The following is a 26,265-nucleotide window of genomic DNA, read 5'->3' on the forward strand; positions in this document are numbered from 1 at the left end:
ACTTTGGGCTTGTTTATCTGTAAAGACATGCAGATTAATCGGACCGATTAATTCATCGGTCTGATTGATTAATCAAACCGATGCCGATTAATCTAAAAACAACTAGAATCGGCCAATATCTATGTGTTTGCCCCTTGGGGCGGACGGCAATTGAAGTATTTAGGGGTTAAGCATTTAACTGACAATCCAGTCTGACTTAACAGTTACAACCACCAAGTGTGCTCCCATCGATAGTGAAGGAATATGCTGAACCACTCAGGCATTATTCATGTGATCCTCAAAGCCAAGGTAGTGTGAGAGACATACCGGTAAGTGTCAGGAGAGAATAGGGACAAGAAGACATTTAATGAGTGTCAGAAATAAGAATGAGAGATCTTATCTGCAGATGGGAACTGATCTGCAGATCTGGGAACATGAAGCACTCCTTAATAAAGAGTTTAGCTTCAGAACAGAAGATAGAGAGTGGTTCTGCTTTTAACTTTTAACTTTAAGTATAGAGTCTGGGCTGGAATAATGTCCAGGTTGCAAAAGAGAATTAACCCTCTAGACTAGACTTTGTAAACTGGACCTGAGTTGGCTGTAACTTGGCTCTGTACCTTTTCCCATCTACACCAAATCTCTTCACCAGAAATAGGCAATCTACAAGCTCACAACGCGTTACGTTGTGCGGAGTTGTGACCTTGTAAATTGCCTATTTCTGGCTAATATTTCTCCCAGAACATGGATGATGGGAATCAAGTGGCACAATGACCAGGTTGTGAAAAGACTAGAATAAGGACGATTGTGAAAGATTCACAGACATGGTTTAACTTTTGCACTGGATTAAAATAATGCTCATCCACTAATCCTGTTGCACCCAACTTTAAACCTAATTTAAACGTAGTTTAAAAATGTATCCTCATCCTGGTTGAATATAAACCTTTGGCAATCTCGATTTAATGAAGTCTGTTGCACCTGAAATGTTGAACATAAATGTAAAAACGGATTAGCAGATGTACAGTATTTCATTCATCACTCTCTGGGGTTTATGTCAGGTTTATTGACAATAGCTGCATATATTCACTGGTTGGGATTAGAGTTTCTCAAACGAATATTGGTCAAAACCAATTCCTATCCTAACCATAGGAAAAAGATAAGCCACACGTGTCTGTGTGTAATCTATCTGCAGCCCCTCTAAACGTGTCCAAACATAACTGATCTACAGGCTAACAATGCTTTTTGCATTGCGAGGTGTCTATAAGATTATAATGGTATACATTAAACATTCCAGATGTAGAAATGGCACTAGAATTCCCAGCGGAAGATCTAGGCCGCCAGGGCTCTGATCTTCATGGAGATGGACTTCAGGGAGTAGTTAGACCTTTTCCAGGGCCACCAGCTGACGCCGGTCGCAGCGTCCTTCTCGCCCCACATGTACACGCCGTTGGGGTTGGTGTTGGCGCAGGCAAAGAACCAGAACGCCCCCTCGTGCTTCTTGGCGCAGTGCTTCCAATAGTCGTCGTCCTGGTCACGGTCGTAGGTGGAGAACTTCTGCCCGTTGTGGTATTTAAGGGCATCCTCTGCATTGACGAGAACAGGGAGTTATTCACGTTTGAATTGGTGAACTGCTGAGGATTCAAACCCCTAGTTCTCCATGGTGGTGGACAGGAACTTTACCCCTGTACAATGCCACCCGTGCTGTGGTTTCTGTTAGTTCTCTCTTACTTGCGGTTCCATCCTTGAAGGCACCGACGTCGAGTTTGTAGCCGTCCTGCTCGCTGCCGATGGAGAAGGTGGCGTAGTGGGCGAAGGCGCTCTCTCCCTCGAAGTCCTCCATGTCCACCCTCAGCTCGTAGGTCTGGTTCTGGTGCATCAGCAGCTCCAGAGTGGCCAGACCTGAACAATGGTCAGTATTACATAGCACGATTAGGGTTTCAACTATTGATTATAGTGAATTGATCATTCCATCAGTTACTTCTTTTTTTTTGTTGAGTGGCGATATCCCCTCCTATGTCCAGATTTGGTGGGTGTAACCCAAACACAAACATTAAATGCCATTGACAATGAATGGACAATTTTGTGTGTTTGTGTAAACACAAACACTGATGACAAAAGTGAGGCCGGAATGAGATGATGTATGATGATGTACGATGATAAAAGCACCCCTCACCTCACACGGGTGTGATTTTTTTATTCATCAAATCATCGAGAAGTGCAGTTTTTTTTCTTTCTCTTTTTTCGGGGCTGACAATTGTGAGCTTGTAGATCTGCTTTTTATGCCGAGTGACACAGTCGTATGAAGTCAAAATGTCAACACATACACACACAGTAGTGACCGAGAAGAATAAAAAAATATATGTTTCATTATTTGCTCGCATTCATACTGCATTTCACAATTTCAACTATTCACAGTGGTTAAAGGGATATTTCACTTTCAAAAAAAGTTTTGGTCATTTCATCATCTACTCAGTCTTATGTGAACCCCCCAGACAGTTTCTAGGTTGCTTGATTCGGTTTAGATATGTTCATGTTAGCTGCCCCGTTGAATCTATCATGGTTAAAATTGAGTTATAATGGGTTTGTATAGGGAGGGGGCGGGGCAGCTGAAATGAATACCTGGTATCTAAATTCTGAATCAAGCAACTTAAAAACTGTCTGGGTGGTTCACACATAAGACTTAGTAGACGATGAAATTACCAAAAGTTATCTTTATTATTTATTTTTATTTGATAAAAGGCGTTAGACCAAAACGAAGACAAGTATCATGCTTTGTTGCATAATTCAAGAGTGCAAAATGTATTCCACTGGTACCTTTCAACAACCACAATGAGATGGATTGCAATTTGGTGGATTTTTCCGGACAGCTTGCAGCGATTAATTGAATAAGCTACATCTCACCCAGCCAGTGCTCCCCAAAAGCAGATCCAAATCCATCCTTATATTGATCCCATCCTCTGTAGAAGTTCACTGTGCCATCCATCCTCCTCTGGAAGATCTGTCAGAGAACCGGCACCAGAACATACTTGAAGAAAATACTAATTTGATATAAACAAGAGGTTGTGCTTTGAACACATACATAAACACAGCATGCCTGCAGTTAAATGCTCCTGTAATTTATATTTCTGTGTTATAAATGTTAAACAGCTCTATTCTGATAGTAATCATTGCTATAGACTAGAGTGTGCAGTAACAGGAGTCTCTCGCAGTCTCAGTGGAGGTGTGACAAATCAATATAAATTGTATATCTGTCTTTCATTATTAGATTTTTTTTTTCTTTTATGAAAATGTAGGCAAATTAAAGTAGTTTTCAGTAAAAGCCAAAGGTCTCCCAGAGGCTGCAGAGGCTGACAAAAAGTCTTTCAGAAAACTCTTAGTGAGTTAAAAGGCGTGTACAAAAATGATCTAAATGGTCACTCTACAAATGGAACCAAATGGAGTTATATTTGACAGGCCCATGACTAGACAACGGTGCATGGTGGTGATGGCGGGGTACCGACCGTCCACCTGCCGCCGTCTGTGTCCATGTCGCAGTAGGCAAGGCGTGGGGAGTTGGGTCCCGCAGGGAAGATGGTGTACACTCCGCTGGCTTTGGCGCCCGAGTCTTGGATCTCTCCACATTCCAGGGGGTAGAGGGCCACCGCCACGGGTAGAAGCACCGCCAACAGAACCAGAGACTGAGACAGGCAGAATCGAGTCACGATACTAGGTTCACAATGCAAAATTATTTTTACATACAATTGACCAAAGAATATAATTTCTTTTTAATTTCTCTTACACAAATCCAATATTTTCTTTCTCTTTTATTTTTATTCACTTTTCAATACAGTAGCAAATGACTGAAACCTTTTTTTTCATCAATTCTCTTGATCCTGGATTTTCTTCTCCTTTTTTACCAGCCCTCTGCTGTTTATACATCACGATTCAAATTGCGATTTAAATTGTCACCGGTTTGAATCTATTTCACGATATATCGTTGCCTGCCTAACAGACAGCACAGCTCAGCAAAGTGTAACAGTGAAGCGTACAATTAATGGAGAATGATACATCATGCAGTATAGATGAATTGTGGCAATGTAGAATACCGCATAAATCGTGAGGGACTTCAGACAACCTGTTGCTATGCAGAATCTCTGGCCTACAAATCACGTTGCATCTCGGATTGAAATCAAGTTAAGTCACACACACACACACACACCTGCCAGCCTAACCATACCGGACAGTGACAGTCTTAAATTCGTATTATCTATTATAGAAAATATTGTATTATATTACCTGCATGGTTGTCGTTGTAGTTAGTACAGGACTCACAGCCTGCCTTCAACGTTCGGGGGACACTTATAGTCACCTACGCGATCTTATCTCCACAATGCAATGTCCACTCACAAGATAAGGCATGGGGACCACACATCTGTGTTTGACATGTGTGGTGGGTTTTTCCCCTCTTGAACTTTCTAACAATTCTCAGGGACCACCCCAGCCCCCCACCTGGACCTGGAGGTAGTAGGAGAGGTTAAAACAAGGACAACTGTGTAGGATGGGGCCATGGACCAGCACATTTAGGGGCTTTATACACAAACAGGAGAATCTTATACTATACAGTATTTGATTCTAATCTAAACCGTACCGGCAGCCAGTGGAGAGAGGCCAGGAGTCTATGTATCATTTGGATTTATAAAAAACAGAACCATTTTGGACAGGAACCCCTTTTGGGGTTTTTACCTTTCTTCAAGACGGGAACCCATTTTTGGGTTGTTGTCTCTTTGTACAGTATACAATATAGCAACATAATGTTTTAGTAATTTGATTTGATTTCAGAAAGGCATTTAGAAGGCCTTTTAAGAATCGGCCTCAGATCTAAATGGGTTAAGCGGAGGGTAGCTTTACCAATTCATTATCTTTCACAATTTAGGATGAGGCCTTAGCCAATAAGCACAAGTTAAAAGGACGAAAAATCCATTGGTTTGAGATGGATCAGATCAGATGTGTGATGACAGATGTCTGAGGTTAGATGTCTGAGGCATATGGTTACTCAGTGTGAGTGGGTAGCACTGGGCACTACTGTATGCCAGATCATGGTCTCTAATATCTCACCACCACCACCACCTCCCACAGGAAGTACTGTATAACGGGGATTCCCAAACCTTTTTGCCCGTGGCGTGACCCAAAAGTGAAATGAGACGTTTGCCCGGGACCCAAACTAGTGAAAATAGCAGATCCACAAGCTTACAACACGTCGCTTTACGCCACATTGCGAGCTTGTAGATCAGAATTTGTTTTCTAATTATTGGAATTTCTTAGATTTTTATTTTATTTATTCAAGAAATTACATAGAAAAATCATTGAATTCATTCAGTCATTCAGTCATTCATCAAAACTTTAGCTTTTAGGGGAATGTTTTTAGAAAATGTTTTGAAATTATAATGATTAAAAACAAAGACCACATTTGGTACACTCACATTTCACTCTGCACAAATGTGACCAGATTTGACTGAGACAGGCACAGACAGACCTGTGCACCATAATTATCCCATTCTGACCGGGCACCCATTTTGGTGTCAGCATCATGTTATGCTTTAGCTATTTAAAAATAGCAGATCTACAAGCTCATATCGCGCCACCGAGTGGCGCGATATGAGCTTGTAGGTCTGCTATTTTTGAAAAATCGAAGAGCGACTGACATTTTTAGAATCTGATCTCGGGTCAGAATGGGTTATGCAAGGTGGGTTATCTGATGGACCCCGTTTATTTGTCCAAGGGAAGAAAACGTGTGCTGCAGCCTGCACTGACCTTTCCGCTGACCTTTTCACCTCTACAGAGTACAGAGCAGCACACATTCACATTTTAGCCAATTAGATCACAGCAGAAGGGAGGGGCTTAACACATGAGAGGGTCGACCGGGTTGGATTGTGGAGAGATTGGACACGTAGTCTTTCTTGCAATTACACTACAAATGAAAGCGAATTAAAATATTAGTTTTACATTTGAAAAGTCAAATATCTGAGTAAGGCTACTTTGGCTAGATATATCATCGTTGCTGTTGGGTGGAAACTTTGTACACTATGTCCAAAACCATAGCTTTTTTTTGTGTTATTATTTAAAAAAAACATTTGAAAATGGTGAAAATAACCGATCTACAAGCTACACACGTTGTGAGCTTGTAGATCAGCTATTTTCACTACTTTTGTGTGTGACGCAATTTGTGTGATGATGAAGCAGTGTACTAATTTATGGAGAAAAAACATGAAATATGGAGATACAAGGTTTCTGCCCGGCGGTATTTAGATATAAAGAAATAACAGCGTTATTATTGTTGTGAACATGGTGTTTTGGACTGGTATACACAACTCCAGGCTCATTTGAATGGCTTTCATTTATTCCACAAGCATCACAAGAGTCTCGCTGCTGCTGCTGCTGCTGTTAAATAAATACAAGAGATTGAAGAGAACACCAGCTTCAGATATCACCTGCTGTACATTCATAGTATTGGATGACATGATGATGACTCATCATCCACTTAAAATAACTGGGAAGAAAGGCCATGCCCTCATCTCTCTCTCTCTCTCTCTCTCTCTCTCTGGCCTGATGGTCTATTACAGAAAAAAAAGCTACCGCTAACTGTCAAGCTTTACGGCCCTGCCTGCCTCGGCGTCTCTCTCTCTCCACCCTGGCAGAGAGATCACTGCTAATCATCTATGCCAGTAGATCATGAGCCAAATGGGTGGTACATATAAGGAGTTATTCTGACAAGATGGTGGCTAAGGAACTGCTTAATTAGAACAGTGGTTCACGACCTTTTGGCTCGAGGGCAGAAGCCCAAAAGGGACGTTCGATGACTCCCCGGGACCCAAACTAGTGACATTAATAGTCGATCTGCAAGCTCACAACGTGTGGTATTGTGATTTGGGAAACGGAAGAGGAATGAGGAATGTTATTAAACAGACGGGCTGGTGTCCTTATTTTAGCGCTCTATGCAAAACCACAGCGCACCAAAGTGTAACCACTTTAGAACCACTTGTACAGTCAGGCTGCCTCTCTATACGGTCTCGGGTCCATAAAGATCTCAGCCGTGTGTGTGTGTGTGTGTGTGTGTGTGTGTGGTTTCAATTCAGAAAAGCATTAAGAGCTTGTAAACAGTTGCCATGGTAACATGAGCGCATGCGTGCACTGCTTACAGTAGTGTCTCTCACACAAAGATGACTATAGGACCAAACCTTGGAATTGAAGAGTCTACAGTATATCAAAACCAATTTAGAGACAATTCTCAAGAATGTAATGGGGTGGGTGTTGGAACAGGGACAAAGGCTGAAGGGGCTGCATAGTCCCGGATATATATTAATTAGTGTATCTATTTTTATATATATATCTTCCTACTGGGGACTCTGAATCGCTGCCTCCTATCTAGCATCATCAGTGTCTTGAGACCTGCGGCGTTGTTAGAAACATACTGAAAGTCAAAGTGAAAGCTTTGTGACTAATTAACAACTAATCAGTCTTGATTTTGTCGACTAAAACTGAAGAAAATTTTGAAGTGGTTCTCCTTTGGGAACCACTGTGCTACTGTATACCTCCCTGGCAGTGGCAGTGAGCCACAGAGTGCTGTACCAACAGAGTCAAGGTCATTACTTTGAGGTTTTTGCCCCGAAGCAATGTCAGGACAAAAAGAGCATGTCATCATGCTCTTGTCCTCTTAACCTCATATGTCCATATTTCAACTTTATTAGTGATGCACCGAATAATCGTCTGCAGAATTTTCTTTGCAGAAAATGGCTAAAAATGCATTTTCGGCCTATTCGGTTTTGGCCCGAATAGGCAGAAAATATATCACCGAATAGTGTATGCAATTAATGCATTAAAAACAGCTCGATAAATGTTTTATGGACCCATAATAGTGATTATTATTTAAGTTAAGTTTAGCCAAAACTATTTATTTTGCCATAAATCAGGTAGCTTTAAGGTATGGCCATGACAGCAATGGTAGGAAAAAAATATATATATTATATATATTATAAATATATATTTATATATTATTCGGTTTCGGCCAAGAATTTCCCTTTCGGTGCATCCTTAAACTTTATGCACTTTTGCTTTTTTTTGGTAAATGAATGCTGTACTTCATCGCACAAGTAGTAAAGTGTAAAGCGCACGCACGCACGCACGCACGCACGCACGCACGCACGCACGCACGCACGCACGCACGCACGCACGCACGCACGCACGCACGCACGCACATACTGATAAAGGCTGCATGTGTGCTGTGCATGGATGGTCATATGTGAATGTGAGTGCGTGAGCACCAGCAGCACATTGCATCTCAGCCAGGGGAATCCCAGGGGCAGAGTGGGAAAGGCTACTTTAGTGGACTGAGGTGGATCCCAGTTGAAGAGTGGGAAAGGCTACTTTAGTGGACTGAGGTGGATCCCAGTTGAAGAGTGGGAAAGGCTACTTTAGTGGACTGAGGTGGATCCCAGTTGAAGAGTGGGAAAGGTTACTTTAGTGGACTGAGGTGGATCCCAGTTGAAGAGTGGGAAAGGTTACTTTAGTGGACTGAGGTGGATCCCAGCTGAAGAGTGGGAAAGGCTACTTTAGTGGACTGAGGTGGATCCCAGTTGAAGAGTGGGAAAGGCTACTTTAGTGGACTGAGGTGGACCCCAGTTGAAGAGTGGGAAAGGCTACTTTAGTGGACTGAGGTGGATCCCAGTTGAAGAGTGGGAAAGGTTACTTTAGTGGACTGAGGTGGATCCCAGCTGAAGAGTGGGAAAGGCTACTTTAGTGGACTGAGGTGGATCCCAGTTGAAGAGTGGGAAAGGTTACTTTAGTGGACTGAGGTGGACCCCAGCTGAAGAGTGGGAAAGGCTACTTTAGTGGACTGAGGTGGACCCCAGTTGAAGAGTGGGAAAGGCTACTTTAGTGGACTGAGGTGGATCCCAGTTGAAGAGTGGGAAAGGTTACTTTAGTGGACTGAGGTGGACCCCAGCTGAAGAGTGGGAAAGGCTACTTTAGTGGACTGAGGTGGACCCCAGTTGAAGAGTGGGAAAGGCTACTTTAGTGGACTGAGGTGGATCCCAGTTGAAGAGTGGGAAAGGCTACTTTAGTGGACTGAGGTGGATCCCAGTTGAAGAGTGGGAAAGGCTACTTTAGTGGACTGAGGTGGATCCCAGTTGAAGAGTGGGAAAGGCTACTTTAGTGGACTGAGGTGGATCCCAGTTGAAGAGTGGGAAAGGCTACTTTAGTGGACTGAGGTGGATCCCAGTTGAAGAGTGGGAAAGGCTACTTTAGTGGACTGAGGTGGATCCCAGTTGAAGAGTGGGAAAGGCTACTTTAGTGGACTGAGGTGGATCCCAGTTGAAGAGTGGGAAAGGCTACTTTAGTGGACTGAGGTGGATCCCAGTTGAAGAGTGGGAAAGGCTACTTTAGTGGACTGAGGTGGATCCCAGTTGAAGAGTGGGAAAGGCTACTTTAGTGGATTGAGGTGGACCCCAGCTGAAGAGTGGGAAAGGCTACTTTAGTGGACTGAGGTGGATCCCAGCTGCAGGGGCTGTGCTACTGTACTGTATATCCATTCATCGCTGTCGGGTGGAAACCTCATATGTCCAGAAATGTTGCCAGAAATTGATTTAAAAAAAAATAACCTGTGTTTTCTTTGTACTGTATTTTTCATTCATTTGTCATATATTGTGGGGTTTTTGTTAACAAAGCCTAAAAGCCAAACAGAAATGTGAATTGTTATTTATGTTCAATGACAAAAGCACAATTAAACCGTTAATCACAATTATTTGTGTGTGTTTGCTGTGTGGGACTCTCAGGTGGAGGTGGAAGTGTACCGGAGAGACTCCAAGAAGCTGCCGGGACTGGGAGACCCTGACATCGACTGGGAGGAGAGCGTCTACCTCAACCTCATTCTACAGAAGGTACTGCATTCACATATACTGTATACTGTACGCAAGAACAATACGGGAATTTTCGGGCAGAATTTCCACTTTTTGTCAACAGAAGTTCTCTCAGGACTCGGAGCCCTCATTCAGCCCTACTTTTTAAAAGATATTGGGGGCTTTTTCTGCCTTTATTGATAGGATGAAAGTAGTCTGAGAGGAAATGGGGGGAAATACACGCGGCAGAGGCTGTCGGGATCGGGAGTCAAGCCCGCGGCACGCCGTCAGGCTGGCTCAGCAGCCTAGGTGCCCAGACGGTTGAGCTAACCACCCGGGCCTCAGCCCTATAATTTTTGACTACATGCTTGCACCTCCTGGTACTCCAAGATCTCGATGTCACTACTCACTAGTAAAGACTAAGCTCAAACCTCCCAAAACAAAACTGATTCGACTACTTCTCGGCCTGGGGACCATGACCTGCCTTTTTCCCCCACACATTGTTGGCTCAGGGAGGGTGGAAGACAGGTTCAAACCATTAACCACATTAGACCTGAGGATGATTCTACAAATGTCCAAATCCTGGACCCCCCCCAGAAGCAAAGATTTGATTTGAAAATATATATTCGAAATTTGCATAAGCAATGATTTTGTAACATCCACCTATAAAAGAAACATGGGTGAATTCTCCTTCTACAGCACTGCCACCCAAGTGTGGAATACCTTGACCCCATCCCTGGAAAATAAAACACACCCTTCATGTTGATGAATTGGATACATAGGACCCCAATGGAAACAAGACCGCAAGGTCTTGTTTGGTGTAATCCTTTTAGACAAAGTGTTTGACTATACTCGTACTGTTTTGCATTTCTGTCTAATAAAATATTCCATCAAGCAATCAACGGATAGGTCACAGACACACTCACACACACACACACACACACACACACACACACACACACACACACACAGACCGGCATATTTAGTTCGAATTGATTGATTGTAAACGCGCTGCTGTTTTCCAGCTGGACTATGTGGTGACTTGTGCTGTTTGCACTCGCTCAGATGCTGGAGACATACACATTCACAAGAAGAAATGTCAGGTAAAAAATCAATTTTACTAAGAATGGAGGGTTTACAACATGGTTAATGATGTGAGACGCCGCCACTAGAATTAGCTGACATATTGAGTTGCAGTGTTAAAACAGCTCATGGAGTGTCGCACAGTAAAAAATAGCAAATCTCCAATCATACAACGCGCCACGTCACGTGAGCTTGGAGATGAGCTATTTAACCCATTTAGATTCTACAAATGTCTTCTAAATCACGACAGTTTTTGTCTACATAGGTTAAGCATAAAAATGTTCACCTATAAATGATATGCCTACATTTGACAAGAAAGAAATCTGTACGACAGTATTTATCTGCCGTATGTGTATCAGAAAAATCGAATCAGCAATAAATAAGTGTCAATAAGTTTTGCATGTTGTCGCTGTCTGACAGAAAACGTATAAAGTATCTCCATACCCAACAGTGACGACGCAATTTAATTAGCCTCACGTTGAGTCTGTCTTCCTGTCACACAGGAAGTCTTTGCATCTCCCAGCAAACACGCCATGGACAGCAAGGGGGAGGAGTCCAAAATGAGCTACCCAAATATCTTCTTCATGATTGACAACTTTGAGGAGGTACGTGGGCCCCCAGAAGACCGTAGTTTTCCCCACATATAATAAATCAAGATATCTGCTCTTTGCTTAGTAGTAAGGTTGGAGTGGCTTATTGTCTGTATCAGCCGATATTTCAATGCGCTAGACCCGCTGGGATATGGATGGCTGAGGGGGAGCGCAACACTTACGAGCAGCTCCCAGTACTTACTCTTAGTTACCCAAGCCGCGACATTGTAAATCCTACACGGGTTGTGCTTATAAGTTATAACCACACCCCGCTTCTGTGGCCCACGTGGAAGTGCCTCTTGCCTACAACAATTGCGGACTAGACCTCATATATAACTCTATGGACTACTAGAGTCACTAGACCGCGACGGAGGCTCGCCGTCTTAAGCGAACATGAGCCACGTGAGACACCACAGAGCGAACCAAAGTGAGCGAGTTGCCGCGGCGAACGCTGCAAAGTTGGATTGAGCCGACTCAGGGCCGTTGGAGTTGCGACCTGATAGAGATAGAATAGCAAATCATGTTCTGACGAGAGCGTTTGCCCCGACTTCCACTCAAAGTGGCTACTGGCCAATCACAGCATGACCTTGCACAACCCGTGTAGGCTCTCAAAGGACGAACGAAAAGTTGCTCTACCAACTGAGCTACCCGGCCACTAAAGGATGGAGTGGGGAACAAATTATATCATATTTCAACACGGCACGATGTGACGTTGTGACACTCCTGTATGACGCAAGTAGGGCTTTCATTTGTGGGAGAAAAAAAAACTAAAATGGTGAAATATTGGAGATATGAGGTTTCTGCCCGATAAGAGTGATATACAAATCTCGGGGACCAAAGTAATACTGCTGTAAGCCTTGTTTATGATTGTGACGATCCGCCGGGGCCTCCCTCCGTCTGAACAGCTGCTGCTTTCTTTTTGTCGTTGTATTCACCCTGCTGCCTCATAAAGCCCACAGTCCACGTCCAATCAGACACCGCTACAGACCGTATCTGATTGGCTGCAGTCACGTCTTGCTGCGACTCCCCCTTGAGAGCAGGGCCGATCGACTAGTGTACGGCGACTGTGGCGTAATGGCCTGTTGCTTCGTGCTTTTTCACTCCACTTGAACACAAGAACGCCTGTGTTTATTAGCCAGTTAAAGCAATGAGACCAGCTTCTGTCCAGGGCACAAATCAATGGAACTTCCTGGGTTTTGTCCAGAGATTAAACAGCTTTGTTTGGCCCACGCTGAGAGAGAGCTCGGCACCTCGGTTGTCAATGTGTACTGTATACTCAGTGCGTGCGTGCGTGCGTGCGTGCGTGCGTGCGTGCGTGCGTGCGTGTGTGCGTGCATGCGTGCGTGCGTGCTTGCTTGCGTATCATTGTGAGGACATTTGGCTCTGACATGGCTGCTCAGATAATAATAATAAAACTTTATTTGTATAGCACCTTTCATGACATGAAATGCAGCTCAAAGTGCTTTACAGAGCAATGGAGAAAAAAAATAAAAGAAGGCATAAATATTAAAAAACAAGAGCAGTAATGCAATACAGTGAGGACATGAATAACAAAAAAATTAAAGATCAATTAAAAGCAAGAGTGTAGAAGTGGGACTTGAGCTGTGCTTTAAAAATGTCTACAGAGGCTGCCTGACGAAGGTACAGTGGGAGTTTGTTCCACGCTGTCGTCCAGTAGAAGCAAAACGCTGCTTCCCCGTATTTTTTAGTTGCCATTTTTTTAGGCAAAGCGAGCAGGCCAGCAGTGGAAGACCTTAGGGGCGGTTTGGGACATATGTAGGCAGGCAGTCATGTAGGTAGGAAGGTGCGAGACCATTGAGAGCTTTATAAAAGTAAAATAATTTTAAAATCAATCCTAAAAACAACCGGAAGCCAGTGCAGTGAAGCCAAAACTGGAGTAATATGTTCTCTCATCTTAGTTCTAGTTAAAGGGATTGTGACATTTAAAAAAAGGTTTTGGAATTGTTCTTGTTTTTTTTTTGGTTTTCTAATCTCAATTGCACCCAAAAAACATGAACTTTTAACATTCAGTAGATTTTCTGTGATCTGGGGTTTTCTGGCTCAAACAGGTGCTCTGATTTGCCGGCAGTAAGTGACATCACTTACTGCAAATCCCATATATGTCAATGGGATTTGCCAGCAGATGTCACTGTTTCACTGTGTTGCCTGTTTTCATTGTAGCTCAAAAGGCCCAAAAAACCCCAAAGAAAACTTCAGACCACAGAAAATCCACTGAATGTTCAAAGTTCAAGTTTTTTAGGTGTAATTGAGGTCATAAAACCTAAAAGAAAAAAGAAAAATAAATGAAAATGAATGTCATAAAACCTTTAAAACTCTGGCTGCTGCATTTTGGACAAGTTGTAATCTTGATGAGCATCATCTTAGTGAATTGATGAACTGAGGATTGATGGTTAGGTTTAGTTAATCACAGAACAGCAGGACAAGGCCTTGGATTCTGTCTACCTCTGCACCTCCTGCGCCTCACGGACACGGTCAAGGTCAGGGACAGAAGCATGAGCCTGGCAGGCAGTGGTGGGAAGTAAATAAGTACATTTTCTTGAGGTGTTTGTACTTTACGTGAGCAGTTCCAATTTCCAATACTTTTACTTCTACTCCACTACATCTCTCTACTTTTGCTCCGCTACAATTATTTGAAAACTTTAGTTACTTTGTAGATTTTGATTATTATTACATATTATATACTTTATTATCCACTTCAGCCCTACATACATTTTGGCATATGTGTCAAATGCGACGCATTGTGTACTTGTAGATCTGCTATCTTCTAAAAAATCACCCCTGTGTGAAGTGAGGGGTGCTCTTATCATACATCATCATGACGTAACATGTCGATTTGTTCGTCCACATAATGATGTGCATTTTCCATTCATTGTCAGTGGGAATGTGTAGGACCAAAATACCTATTTGCTATTGCAAATAGGTATTTTTGTCCTATATTATACACTAATAGTTGAATATTGGAGGTGCTAGCGCCCCTCAAAAATGTTATAGATTTGAAAACTTGAAACGGATCATTCTGCACAATGAGTACTTTTACTTTTCCTAGCCAATTTATACTTTTACTCAAGTACATTTTTTATTCCAGACTTTTACTTGTAACAGCTTACTTCTACTTCTACACATTTTAGTATTTCTTTCCGCCACTGCCGCTAGGAGGGGGGAAGAGGTGCACCACCTACGTAGACGCATGGCAGAGCTTCAGAGTCCCTGATGCTGGATAGGAGGGAGTGGAGGGCGCTGATACAGCAGTCCTTCGTCGGTGTCTGCTAGTCTGCACCCTCACATCACATCGCATCAACCATCGCAAAAACCTAGTTAAGAACTAGCAAAGGCTAAGATTGCGCATTAGTGAGGGAATTGGGTCAGGCATAAGGCTGATGGAAATGGGTGAACCTCGCTGAAAGTACCATATAGTAATGGCAAACGTGTGTGTGTGTGTGTGTGTGTGTGTGTGTGTGCGTGTGCGTGCATGTGTGCAGGTCTTCAGTGATATGACCGTGGGCGAGGGGGAGATGGTGTGTGTGGAGCTCGTAGCCAGTGATAAGAGCAACACCTTCCAGGGTGTGATCTTCCAGGGCTCCATCCGCTACGAGGCTCTCAAGAAGGTCTACGACAACCGCGTGAGTGGAACCACCACACCACACAGCACAACACTACACGAGACGCACAACCACCACACAAGACAACACTACTGTGTAGTGTTCAAGTTCCAGGCCCTGGGGAAATTAAAAAAGAAAGAAACATAACATTTTGTGGATGTTTGGTATATGTGTGTACAGTACATCTGTCTGAAGTTGTGTCAACTTGTTGCATGAATTCATTCATCATTAATTCAACCTGAAATATAAAAACAGTCTTTATGAGTTGCCACGAGCCATTGAATGGCTCGTGGCATTTAGGTTTGTCAAGTGCATACTTTGTTTTGATTGATTGATTGATTGATTGAATACTTTATTGGACAGAAACAGCACAAGCTTTGCCTTTTCTTTTCTTTTTTTTTACTATTTTGAGAAACCTTTTTAAATACTTCAAGTTTTGTTTCCATTGATGTATTCAATTCATCAGAATAACATAAACATAACACCAAAATTCTGTATCATCAAACAAATATAAAACACAGAGCAGCATTGATACTTTGACTTGAAAGTGAAAGTGAAAAACATGAGTACTTAATAATTCTCCTCCTGCCTGTCGTCACCAGGTGAGCGTGGCAGCCAAGATGGCCCAGAGGATGTCGTTTGGCTTCTACAAGTACAACAACATGGAGTTTGTGAGGATGAAGGGCCCCCAGGGGAAGGGCCACGCCGAGATGGCGGTCAGCAGGGTGCCCACGGGGGACACGTCCCCCTACGGGACAGAGGAGGACCCCGACTCTCCCCTGCACGAAAGAGTGAGTGAGGAGGAGGAGCGCAGCGGCTAACCCCAGGGGTCATCAGTATGTCCGTACACGGACAAATGTGACCAGATTTGACTGAGAGCCTGCCATCGCACAAATTCCAGCTTTTCACCAGAGGAGAAAAACAAAACAAAAATAATTTGTATCCAAAATGAGTTAATAGCACAGGCAGACTCGTCACATACTATTAGAGCATGTCTGAAATAGGTGTCAGAGCTGAAATGTAAATATGAAATAAATGCTTAAACATGTAGCTAGGTGTAATGTTACAGTCACACAGAAGTGAACCTTTCAAGCCTGTTTTCTTAACTCGCTGTTTTCTGCAAGACATTACTCTATAAGCCATATCTCCAAAACTATTGGGTCAAACTGAACAACCAATATGTCAATTTGAAGCTATCATTCCCTGCTTTCATATGACATTCCAATGGCAGTCCCTCAGTCAAATCTGGTCACAAATGTGTCCGTGGCAAAGGCTTGGTCTTGTCTGTGACATGGTAACCTAATGGTTGCACAGTTGAGCTTTGTGGCTCATGGCTTTTCATTTGGGTGATCTGGCAGTTTGTGTGTTATCACCCTCTGGTGGACAAACATGCAGACAGCATGACACATAATTCTTATAGTTTATACATTCACACAGGAAGACAAACATTCAGCCACGTACAATGGTTTTGAACTCGCTTCACATGGGTCGGTTCATTAAAAGGTGATGTGAGTGATATTCTTTTGTTAAAATAAGTGTTAAATAGATGTGTATAAACATAGTAATCATTACTATAGACGAGAGTGTTTGTTCAGTAACGGCTCTTTAGCGAACAGAAATCACAATTTTGCCCAACCATTAGAAAGAACTGCAGGATACTATACTGGATTAATATGTGAAATTTTAAAGGGATAGTTCATTCCCAAAATGACTTATTTTTTCTCTCGATTACTCACCCCACGGAGACATGAAGCAGTGGTTCCATATGGAACAAATGATTGGCTTATTCTGAGGGATTGCAGGCATAATAAAAAACAGCTGCCAATAGAGGCGCATTCATAATTACTAATGTATGTGTGTTCCGAGGCATCCTGTAACGACGTGCTTGTGTTCGTGCGTGTTCAAGCCAAGGCCATGTTTTGGAGCTCTACGCCATAGTGACAAAGCCTCTATTCCTAGTCATAGGCAGGAACAGCATACACATTACAGTACTGTCTCTCCAGGCCTCGCGGTCTGTTTTGCTAACATGGTTTTCGTTGTACCGGGTGGCCTCTTCTCGCCGTCAGATACGCGTGTGTGCGCACGCAGAAATCAGGTCGTCGTCAATCATTCATGTCTGAAATATCCATCATTTAGTACGCCCGTTCTCTAGATGCTTTTGGCTATTGATTTTCTGGGTGTGTTGAAATGACACCTTCATGTGTCTACGTATGAAGATATAATGATGGCTGGCAACAGTTAGGAGAATGGAATACTAAAACAAACTAACCAAAATGTTCCAAGTTCCCAATACATGCCAGTTAGCAGGTTCAACATTCCACATTCAATGTATGCATCAATGCTGACGAATCTAATCTGAAAAGACTTAAAAAATAAATAAAGCGATAATCATACTAACTGGCTAATCATAACTGGTAATAAGCTCCACTCGTTTTTATTAAATACCTCTTCATTATTATTTCTATGCTGATCAAGGACTCAAATCATGAGATTATTTTGACATAAAACGACAGCAATGGGACCAACACAGTGGGCAGGTCATTATTCCTCCCGTGGTTTGAGATGAATGGAGTGTATTTGTGTGTGTTTTGTCCCGGTCAGGTGACCTCGTTCAGCACCCCTCCGACTCCAGAGAGGAACCGGCCCTCGTTCTTCTCTCCGTCGCTGCGCCGTAAGGTTCCCCGCAACCGCATCGCCGAGATGAAGAAGTCCCACTCGGCCAATGACAGCGAGGAGTTCTTCCGGGAGGAGGAGGACGATGGTAGGCTCTTCCATCAAACAGTCGGATACATTATCGCGTTGGGCGCCCTCGGCACGAACAAGTTTGAGAACTACTGATTTTGAAGGCTTTTTGTAGAATCGACGTTGCGTCTCAATGGGTTAAACCACTGGGTCCCAAACACTGGTCCGGGACCCTTTCGTGGGTTGCAGAGAATGCAGACACATTACTATGCATTTCTTAATTTTTTGGTTTCTTGCATTTTGTTTTTAATTACTATTATTTCAAAAAGTAACAAAAAGCAAATAGAAGAAAAAGAAAAAAACATTCCCAAAGTTTCATGAATTTAAAACATTATTATATTTACATTTATTTTCAGTCAGTTCACTTGCTTAAGTGGCTCTAGTGTTTTTAAACTTTTTTAGCTTGAGACCCAAAATATAAATTTGGTGTCTCCCTGGGACCCAAACTATACCATACAATAAATCATACATGAAACCCAGCCTCATTCAATAGTGAAAATAGACGATCTACGACCAATCAGAACTGAGAATAATAGGCCTGGGCCGTGGCTCAGCGGTCCAGGCACCTTGGCTGGTAATCCAGTATGGCAGTGTCCCAACAGCCTTTACTGCGTGTCATCCCCCCATCTGAGCCCCATGTCCTGTCAGCCTACTGTCTATCCCTCCATAAAGAAAAATATAAAATAAAGGCGAAAGCCACAAAAAACATTAAAAAAAATGAACTGAGGATAAATTAATGTACACACTGTCTAATAATGATTGAAACCCCTCCTCTGTGTGGTGATTTTACTTGTTACTCATTACTTATGCTTGTTTTTCTTGACCAAATTTTTTAAACGAATGCTAGGTTAATTGTTTACCGGGTATAGTTTACTAATACCACACTGTCCCTATGCATTTTGATGTATGTGATTACGTCACGTAATGTGAGTTGCTCTGCGTATGAGCGTAGAAAATGCCCTAAGTTGTAATTGTAAATCGTCTTCACAGATCTACACAACGCCACAAACCTCCGCTCTCGCTCGCTCTCGGGGACGGGCCGCTCGCTGGTGGGGTCCTGGCTGAAACTCAACCGGACAGAGGACTACTTCCTACTCTACTCCCACCTCACCTACGTCACCTTACCCCTCCACCGCATCACTACAGGTCAGTCCCCTCATGTCACCTATGTCACCTCCACCGCATCACCACAGGTCAGTCCCCTCATGTCACCTATGTCCCCTCCACCGCATCACCACAGGTCAGTCCCCTCATGTCACCTATGTCACCTCCACCGCATCACCACAGGTCAGTCCCCTCATGTCACCTATGTCCCCTCCACCGCATCACCACAGGTCAGTCCCCTCATGTCACCTACACCGCATCACCACAGGTCAGTCCCCTCATGTCACCTATGTCCCCTCCACCGCATCACCACAGGTCAGTCCCCTCATGTCACCTATGTCACCTCCACCGCATCACCACAGGTCAGTCCCCTCATGTCACCTATGTCACCTCGACCGCATCACCACAGGTCAGTCCCCTCATGTCACCTATGTCACCTCCACCGCATCACTACAGGTCAGTCCCCTCATGTCACCTATGTCCCCTCCACCGCATCACCACAGATCAGTCCCCTCATGTCACCTATGTCACCTCCACCGCATCACCACAGGTCAGTCCCCTCATGTCACCTATGTCACCTCCACCGCATCACCACAGGTCAGTCCCCTCATGTCACCTATGTCACCTCCACCGCATCACCACAGGTCAGTCCCCTCATGTCACCTATGTCCCCTCCACCGCATCACCACAGGTCAGTCCCCTCATGTCACCTATGTCCCCTCCACCGCATCACCACAGGTCAGTCCCCTCATGTCACCTATGTCCCCTCCACCGTATCACCACAGGTCAGTCCCCTCATGTCACCTATGTCCCCTCCACCGCATCACCACAGGTCAGTCCCCTCATGTCACCTATGTCCCCTCCACCGCATCACCACAGGTCAGTCCCCTCATGTCACCTATGTCCCCTCCACCGCATCACCACAGGTCAGTCCCCTCATGTCACCTATGTCCCCTCCACCGTATCACCACAGGTCAGTCCCCTCATGTCACCTATGTCACCTCCACCGCATCACCACAGGTCAGTCCCCTCATGTCACCTATGTCCCCTCCACCGCATCACCACAGGTCAGTCCCCTCATGTCACCTATGTCCCCTCCACCGCATCACCACAGGTCAGTCCCCTCATGTCACTTATGTCACCTCCACCGCATCACCACAGGTCAGTCCCCTCATGTCACCTATGTCCCCTCCACCGCATCACCACAGGTCAGTCCCCTCATGTCACCTATGTCCCCTCCACCGCATCACCACAGGTCAGTCCCCTCATGTCACTTATGTCACCTCCACCGCATCACCACAGGTCAGTCCCCTCATGTCACCTATGTCACCTCCACCGTATCACCACAGGTCAGTCCCCTCATGTCACCTATGTCACCTCCACCGCATCACCACAGGTCAGTCCCCTCATGTCACCTATGTCCCCTCCACCGCATCACCACAGGTCAGTCCCCTCATGTCACCTATGTCCCCTCCACCGCATCACCACAGGTCAGTCCCCTCATGTCACCTCCACCGCATCACCACAGGTCAGTCCCCTCATGTCACCTCCACCGCATCACCACAGGTCAGATTTTTCCGAGAGAAATAAGCAACCAAGTCTATGAAAACAAGCCCAAAAGAAGCGACGGCTATTTGAAAATGGCCGATCTACAAGCCCCCTGGAACCTCTCAAGGACCCCTGGGGGTTCCCCGGATTCCACTTTGATAACCACTGACCTATGTCACCCTGCCCCTTCATCGCATCACTGCAGGCCAGGGCTCAAACATGGCCACCTGCAGTGGCTGATAGATGACTAAATTCACCAGCCGACATGAGAAGCACTGGTTTAGAAGCCAAATAGGATTTTAAAAATAGAACAGGACCCCCATGACTGATGGGCTGGTCAATGTGGCTGGTAGCATAGTCTATCTTACCTGTCAGAAAATGGTAAAAAAAAAAAAAAAAAAAAACATTTATCACAGCCGGGAGGCGGAGAATATGCTTTAATAAAAAGGTCTATTAAGAAAAATAGATGACAATTGTTATCAGCTTTATTGTCACATCACAGGTTTGCAGGTGTAAAGTAGTGGGTGAAAATATTATTCATAAAATCTCCCAATCATTCGTAGTTTTCAGGAATGGTAAGAATGTCGATGGAAAGAACAATAGGACAGTAACAGATATGAAACATAGGCCTTATATTATAGGATCATTTTTATTTTACCCAGACCGGGGTTTTTTATGGTTATAAATAGCAGATACATTTGCTATTTAGATCTTGAGAATATGAGAACTGCTGTTTCGGAGGCATTTTGTAGAATTGGCCTCAGGTATAATTTTTCAGAATTGATTAAAGTGATGTGTTTGTTTGTGCAGATATCCTGGAGGTAAGGCAGAAGCCCATTCTGATGACATAGCAGGGTCCTCGCTGACTGGCCCTCACAGAGCCACTACCAAGTGCCTACCAGCATCAGGCCCCTGAGACGACACCACCATCTACTGTCCACACAGAGAATAACATCAAACGTTCAACATTTTTACCTGACAAGAAGAGAGGACAAAAAAAGGAAAGAAAAGAAAAGTACAACTTTTTGGGACAAGACGGCAAAAAAGAAACCAGCGATTCAAGAAGTGCCTCTTCCTTCTATCCAGCTCTTGAGTGATGAATCGGTGGTTCTCAAACTTTTTAATTTCAAGGTTTCAGTTTGGTGCGCATGATTGGGCCATGGACCCTCAAAGCTCCGAGTGGAACCTCACTCCCCGCCATTAGAGGTTCCACTGCGATGGGTCTGAGGCTGGTGAAATGTATAGATTATTAGTATTTTCCGCACATCGTATCCAAATTGCTTATTTAGTCTGTTAAATGTTCTTTTCACACGAAAATTGCAAACATCTGATAGTGTGGACGACTACCTTTTACTTTTTGGATACGATGTGTGGGGAAATTATTCGTACATTTCACCGGTCTCTGAACTCTGCCCGGAAAACCAACGCAGAGGAACCTCATCTCGGAGCTAATAGCGGAGAGCGAGGTTCCAAATGGAGGTATAACTCTGAGCGCGTACATTTGGTTTCATTTGTACTCGCTCAGAGTTAAAGCTCCATTTGGTTCCTAACCATCAACAGTTAAGCTGGGGAAACACCTGGAACCCCTTCAAGGAGCCGTGGGGGAACCCCACTGAGGACCACTGTGATTAAGGATTAGCAGGTAAAAATTAAATAAAAAGGTGTTCTCCATGGTAACAGGCCCTGGCTACCAGGCATCTCATGGATCACATGACGTCCGAGTGGAATCGTCATTGGATGAACTCTGAGCCGGTGAAGAAAAGGATAACGAATGTCTGCTTTTCCCCCCCTGTAAATATCTTGCTGCTTAACGTCTCTCTGGTAAAAGCCTTGACTTTAAGGCGACGCTTTCCATGCTTTGTGAAGCCCTTCCCCATCGCATTTTTCACTTTCTAGTTTTTATATGTGCGTGCCGTGCGTGTCTATGTTCGTTTACTTTTGTTGTGACGTGAGCTAAAAAGGGATAGAGACGTACTCCTGTGAAATACAGGAGATATCTACTAGACAAGTGGTTCTCAACCTGTGTCCGTGTTTCGGGTGGGGCGTGACTAGAGCAGTCGTACGTCACTGATCATATGACCCCCCCCCCCCAAGAAAGAAATACATGATTTTCCGGTTCTAGACTGCCTATAACGTGGGTAACTTTATCTTATCTCCATGCAATGCAGCACTAAGGTACAAACACATAGATTTATTTATGTTGAAAACGGGTGATATTCCCTTTCCCCTAAAACACGAGCGCGTGCATTTGAGCATGTCTGATGTAAACGGGGAAAACGTGTTGGGAACCGCTCCACTAGACACATTCAAATTTTCACAACTTAGTAAAAAGTACAAAGGTATATTGGCATCAGAATGTACTAAAAGTATCAAAAGTAGAAAGTTCTTATTATGCAGAATGTCCCATTTCAAGTTTTCTGATGCATACAATGATTTTGAATCGTGACACGAGTGCGTGCGTTTGAGCATGTGTAGAGGGTCTCAGCCTTTGTCTGAGGTAAGAAGGGGGGACGGGTTGGGAACCACTCTACTAGTCAAAAGGGTCGATCACACTGTACACTTGCAGGCTGAAAACAAAAACCGCAGGGTGTATGCGCACAGCCTTTTCCATGCCGGTCCGGTCTACAAAGCAGAGCACCTTGCGGCGCCTTTCTGCCCTGTCACTCACTTTCAGGTCTTTGATTCAATTTTTTTTTTACAGTTTGCAGAAAAAAGCACAGGAAAGTACAGTTCAATTTCACCTGAAAACCCACATTTTTAATTTAACAACGTATCATGAATTGTGTCATTTTGAGTATCCAACATCTACCACGATGAATGGATCGATACAATAACGTTTCCAGCCATGGTGAGACTACATGCGCTTATCAAATGCTGTTTGATAAGCGAGAGAAATGGATCAAATTCAAGTCAACGCTCTTATTTTGACTTATTTTATTGTGTTTCATCAGTGGTCCTACACAGTCTGTCAATTCCAGGGAAGGATGTGCAACATCATTTCATGAGATAGTCGCTGTCGGTTTGGAAAAGAAATAATGTATGTTGCAATTGCACATTCATAACGAACCAAACCATGTGATCATCAGTTGAGAAGTCAGCGAGTTGTGATTATTGTAATTGTGTCAGTAGACATCCTGAACACTGGGCATACGACGTGCAGTAGGAGGCACGGCTCTCCCCACAACATATGGTGGCAGAGGCACACAGAGTGCATAAACGGAAGGACACCTGCAACGCAAAAGGAGCCGACGGAACGCTTCATTCACATTGATATCAATTACAAAAGTCTCACACTAGAGGTTAAAATTGTGTCCGGTGTGATCGGCCTCCAATGCAGATTCCAGACAGAAGAATCACATTAACTACCAGGTCGGGTAAAGTCCCCTCAGCGTCGGCTTTTGTTCATTACATTCACCATGCACATTTCAAATTGTGAACTTTGTCATTTTTCTCAAATAATTAACGGGGTATATTACGTAACCTGTCAATAATGAAATCCACATTTTCATCTAGAGATTTTTTATTTTTTCAACTACTGGATTTGACCCCACCGTGAAAGCCAGAACACATTCAAGCAGTTTCATGAATACAGAAGCTCCCTTGTCATCGTATCGCATAGTGGTTTTTAAAATGCAACACAAACTGAACCATCTTTTCTTTATTAGTGTCGTGATTCTCAAACTGGAACTGACTTGAAGAAATGTTGAAGTAACGGTTCAATATGTTTTTTCTAGTCAAGGAAATTCAGAAGGATTAGTGCAGCTGCCAGTATAAGTTGTTAGGGACCGCCTGGAGTTTCAGGGGGTCCCCAGCTAAATGATATCCATTTGGTTCCATTTGTACACTCAGAGTTATTTTTTTATTATTCTTTTTAAGATATTTTTTTGCGGCTTACGCCTTTTATTAGTTTTTTTGAAGGGACAGACAGTAGGCTGACAGGAAACGGGAGAGAGATGGGGGAAGACATGCAGTAAAGGCCGTGTCGGGCTCGGGAGTCGAACCCGCGGCACACTGCGACTGGATTACCAGTCGGGTGCCCAGACGGTTACGCCACCGCCTGGGCCACTCAGAGTTAAATTAACATAACATTTACAATATAGATTGGGGTTTCAGAGACTAATGCACGTCAGACTGGGGGTCCTTGAAATGAAACGGGTTGAGAATCACTGCTATAAAATCTTCTCTTATATGGAGGGGTCCCTAGCATATCTCTTCAAATGGGGGGTCCGTGGGCTAATTGGTGTCAATTTGGGGGGTACTTGACATGGAAAAGGTTTGGGAACCACTGCCATATACAGTACTACTCTTAGGGTCATCCATACACAGCATTGACTAGTGCAACCTCACAATTCTGTAAAGGTCGTACTATTCAATGTCTCACTTGGAATTGTGGGCTCTGATTGGTCACAACGATGTTGCCCAAACCGGACATGGCAGATGTGCAAGCTCACAGAATGCGTCACATCTGTGATTGTACATTGTCTATAGAGCGTCGCAGTCCCTCCCCCTTTCAGAACAACGAGTGGCCCAGGAAATAAATCCCAATGCATTTTTCCCATAGGCATTTCTTAAAGTATTTATTTAAAGACGGTTACGCCGCAGACAAAGCCAACTCAGATCGTGACAAATCATCATGACAATGAACACAATGTTTTGGGCCAATCAAATAAGTTATAAGAAGAAAAACAAAACAAATAGTGTTGTCTCCTGACTTTATTTTCATCTTTCTAATGATTTGATCGGCCCAAAATATTGTGTTCATTGTCATGATTTGTCACGATCCGAGTTGGCTTTGTCCGCGGCGTAACCGTCTTTAAATAAATACTTTAAGAAACGCCTATGAGGAAAATGAACGGCGATTTCTTTTCCTGGTCTCTTGAGGGGGCGGGACTGCGACGCTCTATATCCAGTCATACACATTCCTTGGACTGGCAGGCTCTGTTACAGGGTTTGAAGTCCACACACCAGTATATGAAAACATACAGTATAATGCATAGGATAGGATATGCATTACTGAAGCTGTTCCTGTATCTCGTATTGCTTCTTTTCTTTTCAGCCGACTCATTGAGAAATCAACTGAAAACAATGATACTGTTTGAATTGGATCTGCCCCAAAACCTGTAGCCTGTATATTCCCATGTCTTTGCAGCTATAGCCATAGAATAGTTTGTGCAGGGAGGGACCGCAAGGTGTTTTATTTCCCCTCTGTGTGGTCGCCTTAAGCTCTGACTGTGACTTTACGTGTACTAGGCGCCTTTTTCCTTTTTCCTGCAATTGTAAACGCTTGTTCCTTTTATGTTTCGTTCTTTCCTATACAACAGTGGGCATCTCTCTGCAACAAAACAAAAGGTGAACATGGTTGGCCCAATCAGCCATCGTGGCTTCCAAAGAACACTTTTAACTCTGTAGTACTGTCGTGCACAACAACTGTAAGGCTGAACGGCGTCTAGGGCCAGGAAGCAGGCCAGACTGACTGTTTAAAAGAACGTCTCTAAACCATAAACTTTTGTCAAACGAGTGCTATCATCGACATGTTTGGGCTATTAGGACTCTGTTGGTCAAGCCATTCCTGATCGAAGTCGGAGTGTGTGTGTGTGTGTGTGTGTGTGTGTGCGTGTGTGTGTGCGTGTGCGTGACAGTCCTCACACAGGCCTTCATTGCCTGGCTTTTAAGTGTAAAGGACATAGGAAGCCACTCTTCTTTTAAGTGTTATGCCTGGTTTATAACTTAGTT

At 43.9% G+C, this 26,265-nt stretch overlaps 2 protein-coding genes across 2 annotated transcripts in view; one reads left to right on the forward strand and one right to left on the reverse strand.

The window, feature by feature from the left end:
• Nucleotides 1-23,680, forward strand: part of kiaa0930 — a 52,856-nt gene extending 29,176 nt beyond the window's left edge. Inside the window, exons 3-10 of the mRNA XM_083757529.1 lie at nucleotides 9,783-9,887; nucleotides 10,871-10,948; nucleotides 11,432-11,533; nucleotides 15,019-15,159; nucleotides 15,741-15,929; nucleotides 17,740-17,899; nucleotides 18,871-19,026; nucleotides 21,343-23,680. Of these exons, the coding sequence (XP_083613655.1) occupies nucleotides 9,783-9,887; nucleotides 10,871-10,948; nucleotides 11,432-11,533; nucleotides 15,019-15,159; nucleotides 15,741-15,929; nucleotides 17,740-17,899; nucleotides 18,871-19,026; nucleotides 21,343-21,383 (972 nt within the window). The 3' untranslated portion in view covers nucleotides 21,384-23,680. The remainder of the gene's footprint in view (nucleotides 1-9,782; nucleotides 9,888-10,870; nucleotides 10,949-11,431; nucleotides 11,534-15,018; nucleotides 15,160-15,740; nucleotides 15,930-17,739; nucleotides 17,900-18,870; nucleotides 19,027-21,342) is intronic.
• LOC310853557 (microfibril-associated glycoprotein 4-like) lies at nucleotides 1,306-4,257 on the reverse strand (the record flags this gene model as incomplete). The annotated part of the gene is made up of 5 exons (XM_083757937.1): nucleotides 1,306-1,559; nucleotides 1,705-1,875; nucleotides 2,878-2,974; nucleotides 3,477-3,653; nucleotides 4,252-4,257. 5 exons carry the CDS (start codon nucleotides 4,255-4,257, stop codon nucleotides 1,306-1,308), a joined length of 705 nt encoding a protein of 234 aa, XP_083614063.1.
• Nucleotides 23,681-26,265: the final 2,585 nt, after the last annotated feature.

This window comes from Protomyctophum parallelum (genome assembly GCF_964188405.1).
Source record: "Protomyctophum parallelum genome assembly, chromosome: 22".
NCBI classification, from domain to species: domain Eukaryota; kingdom Metazoa; phylum Chordata; class Actinopteri; order Myctophiformes; family Myctophidae; genus Protomyctophum; species Protomyctophum parallelum.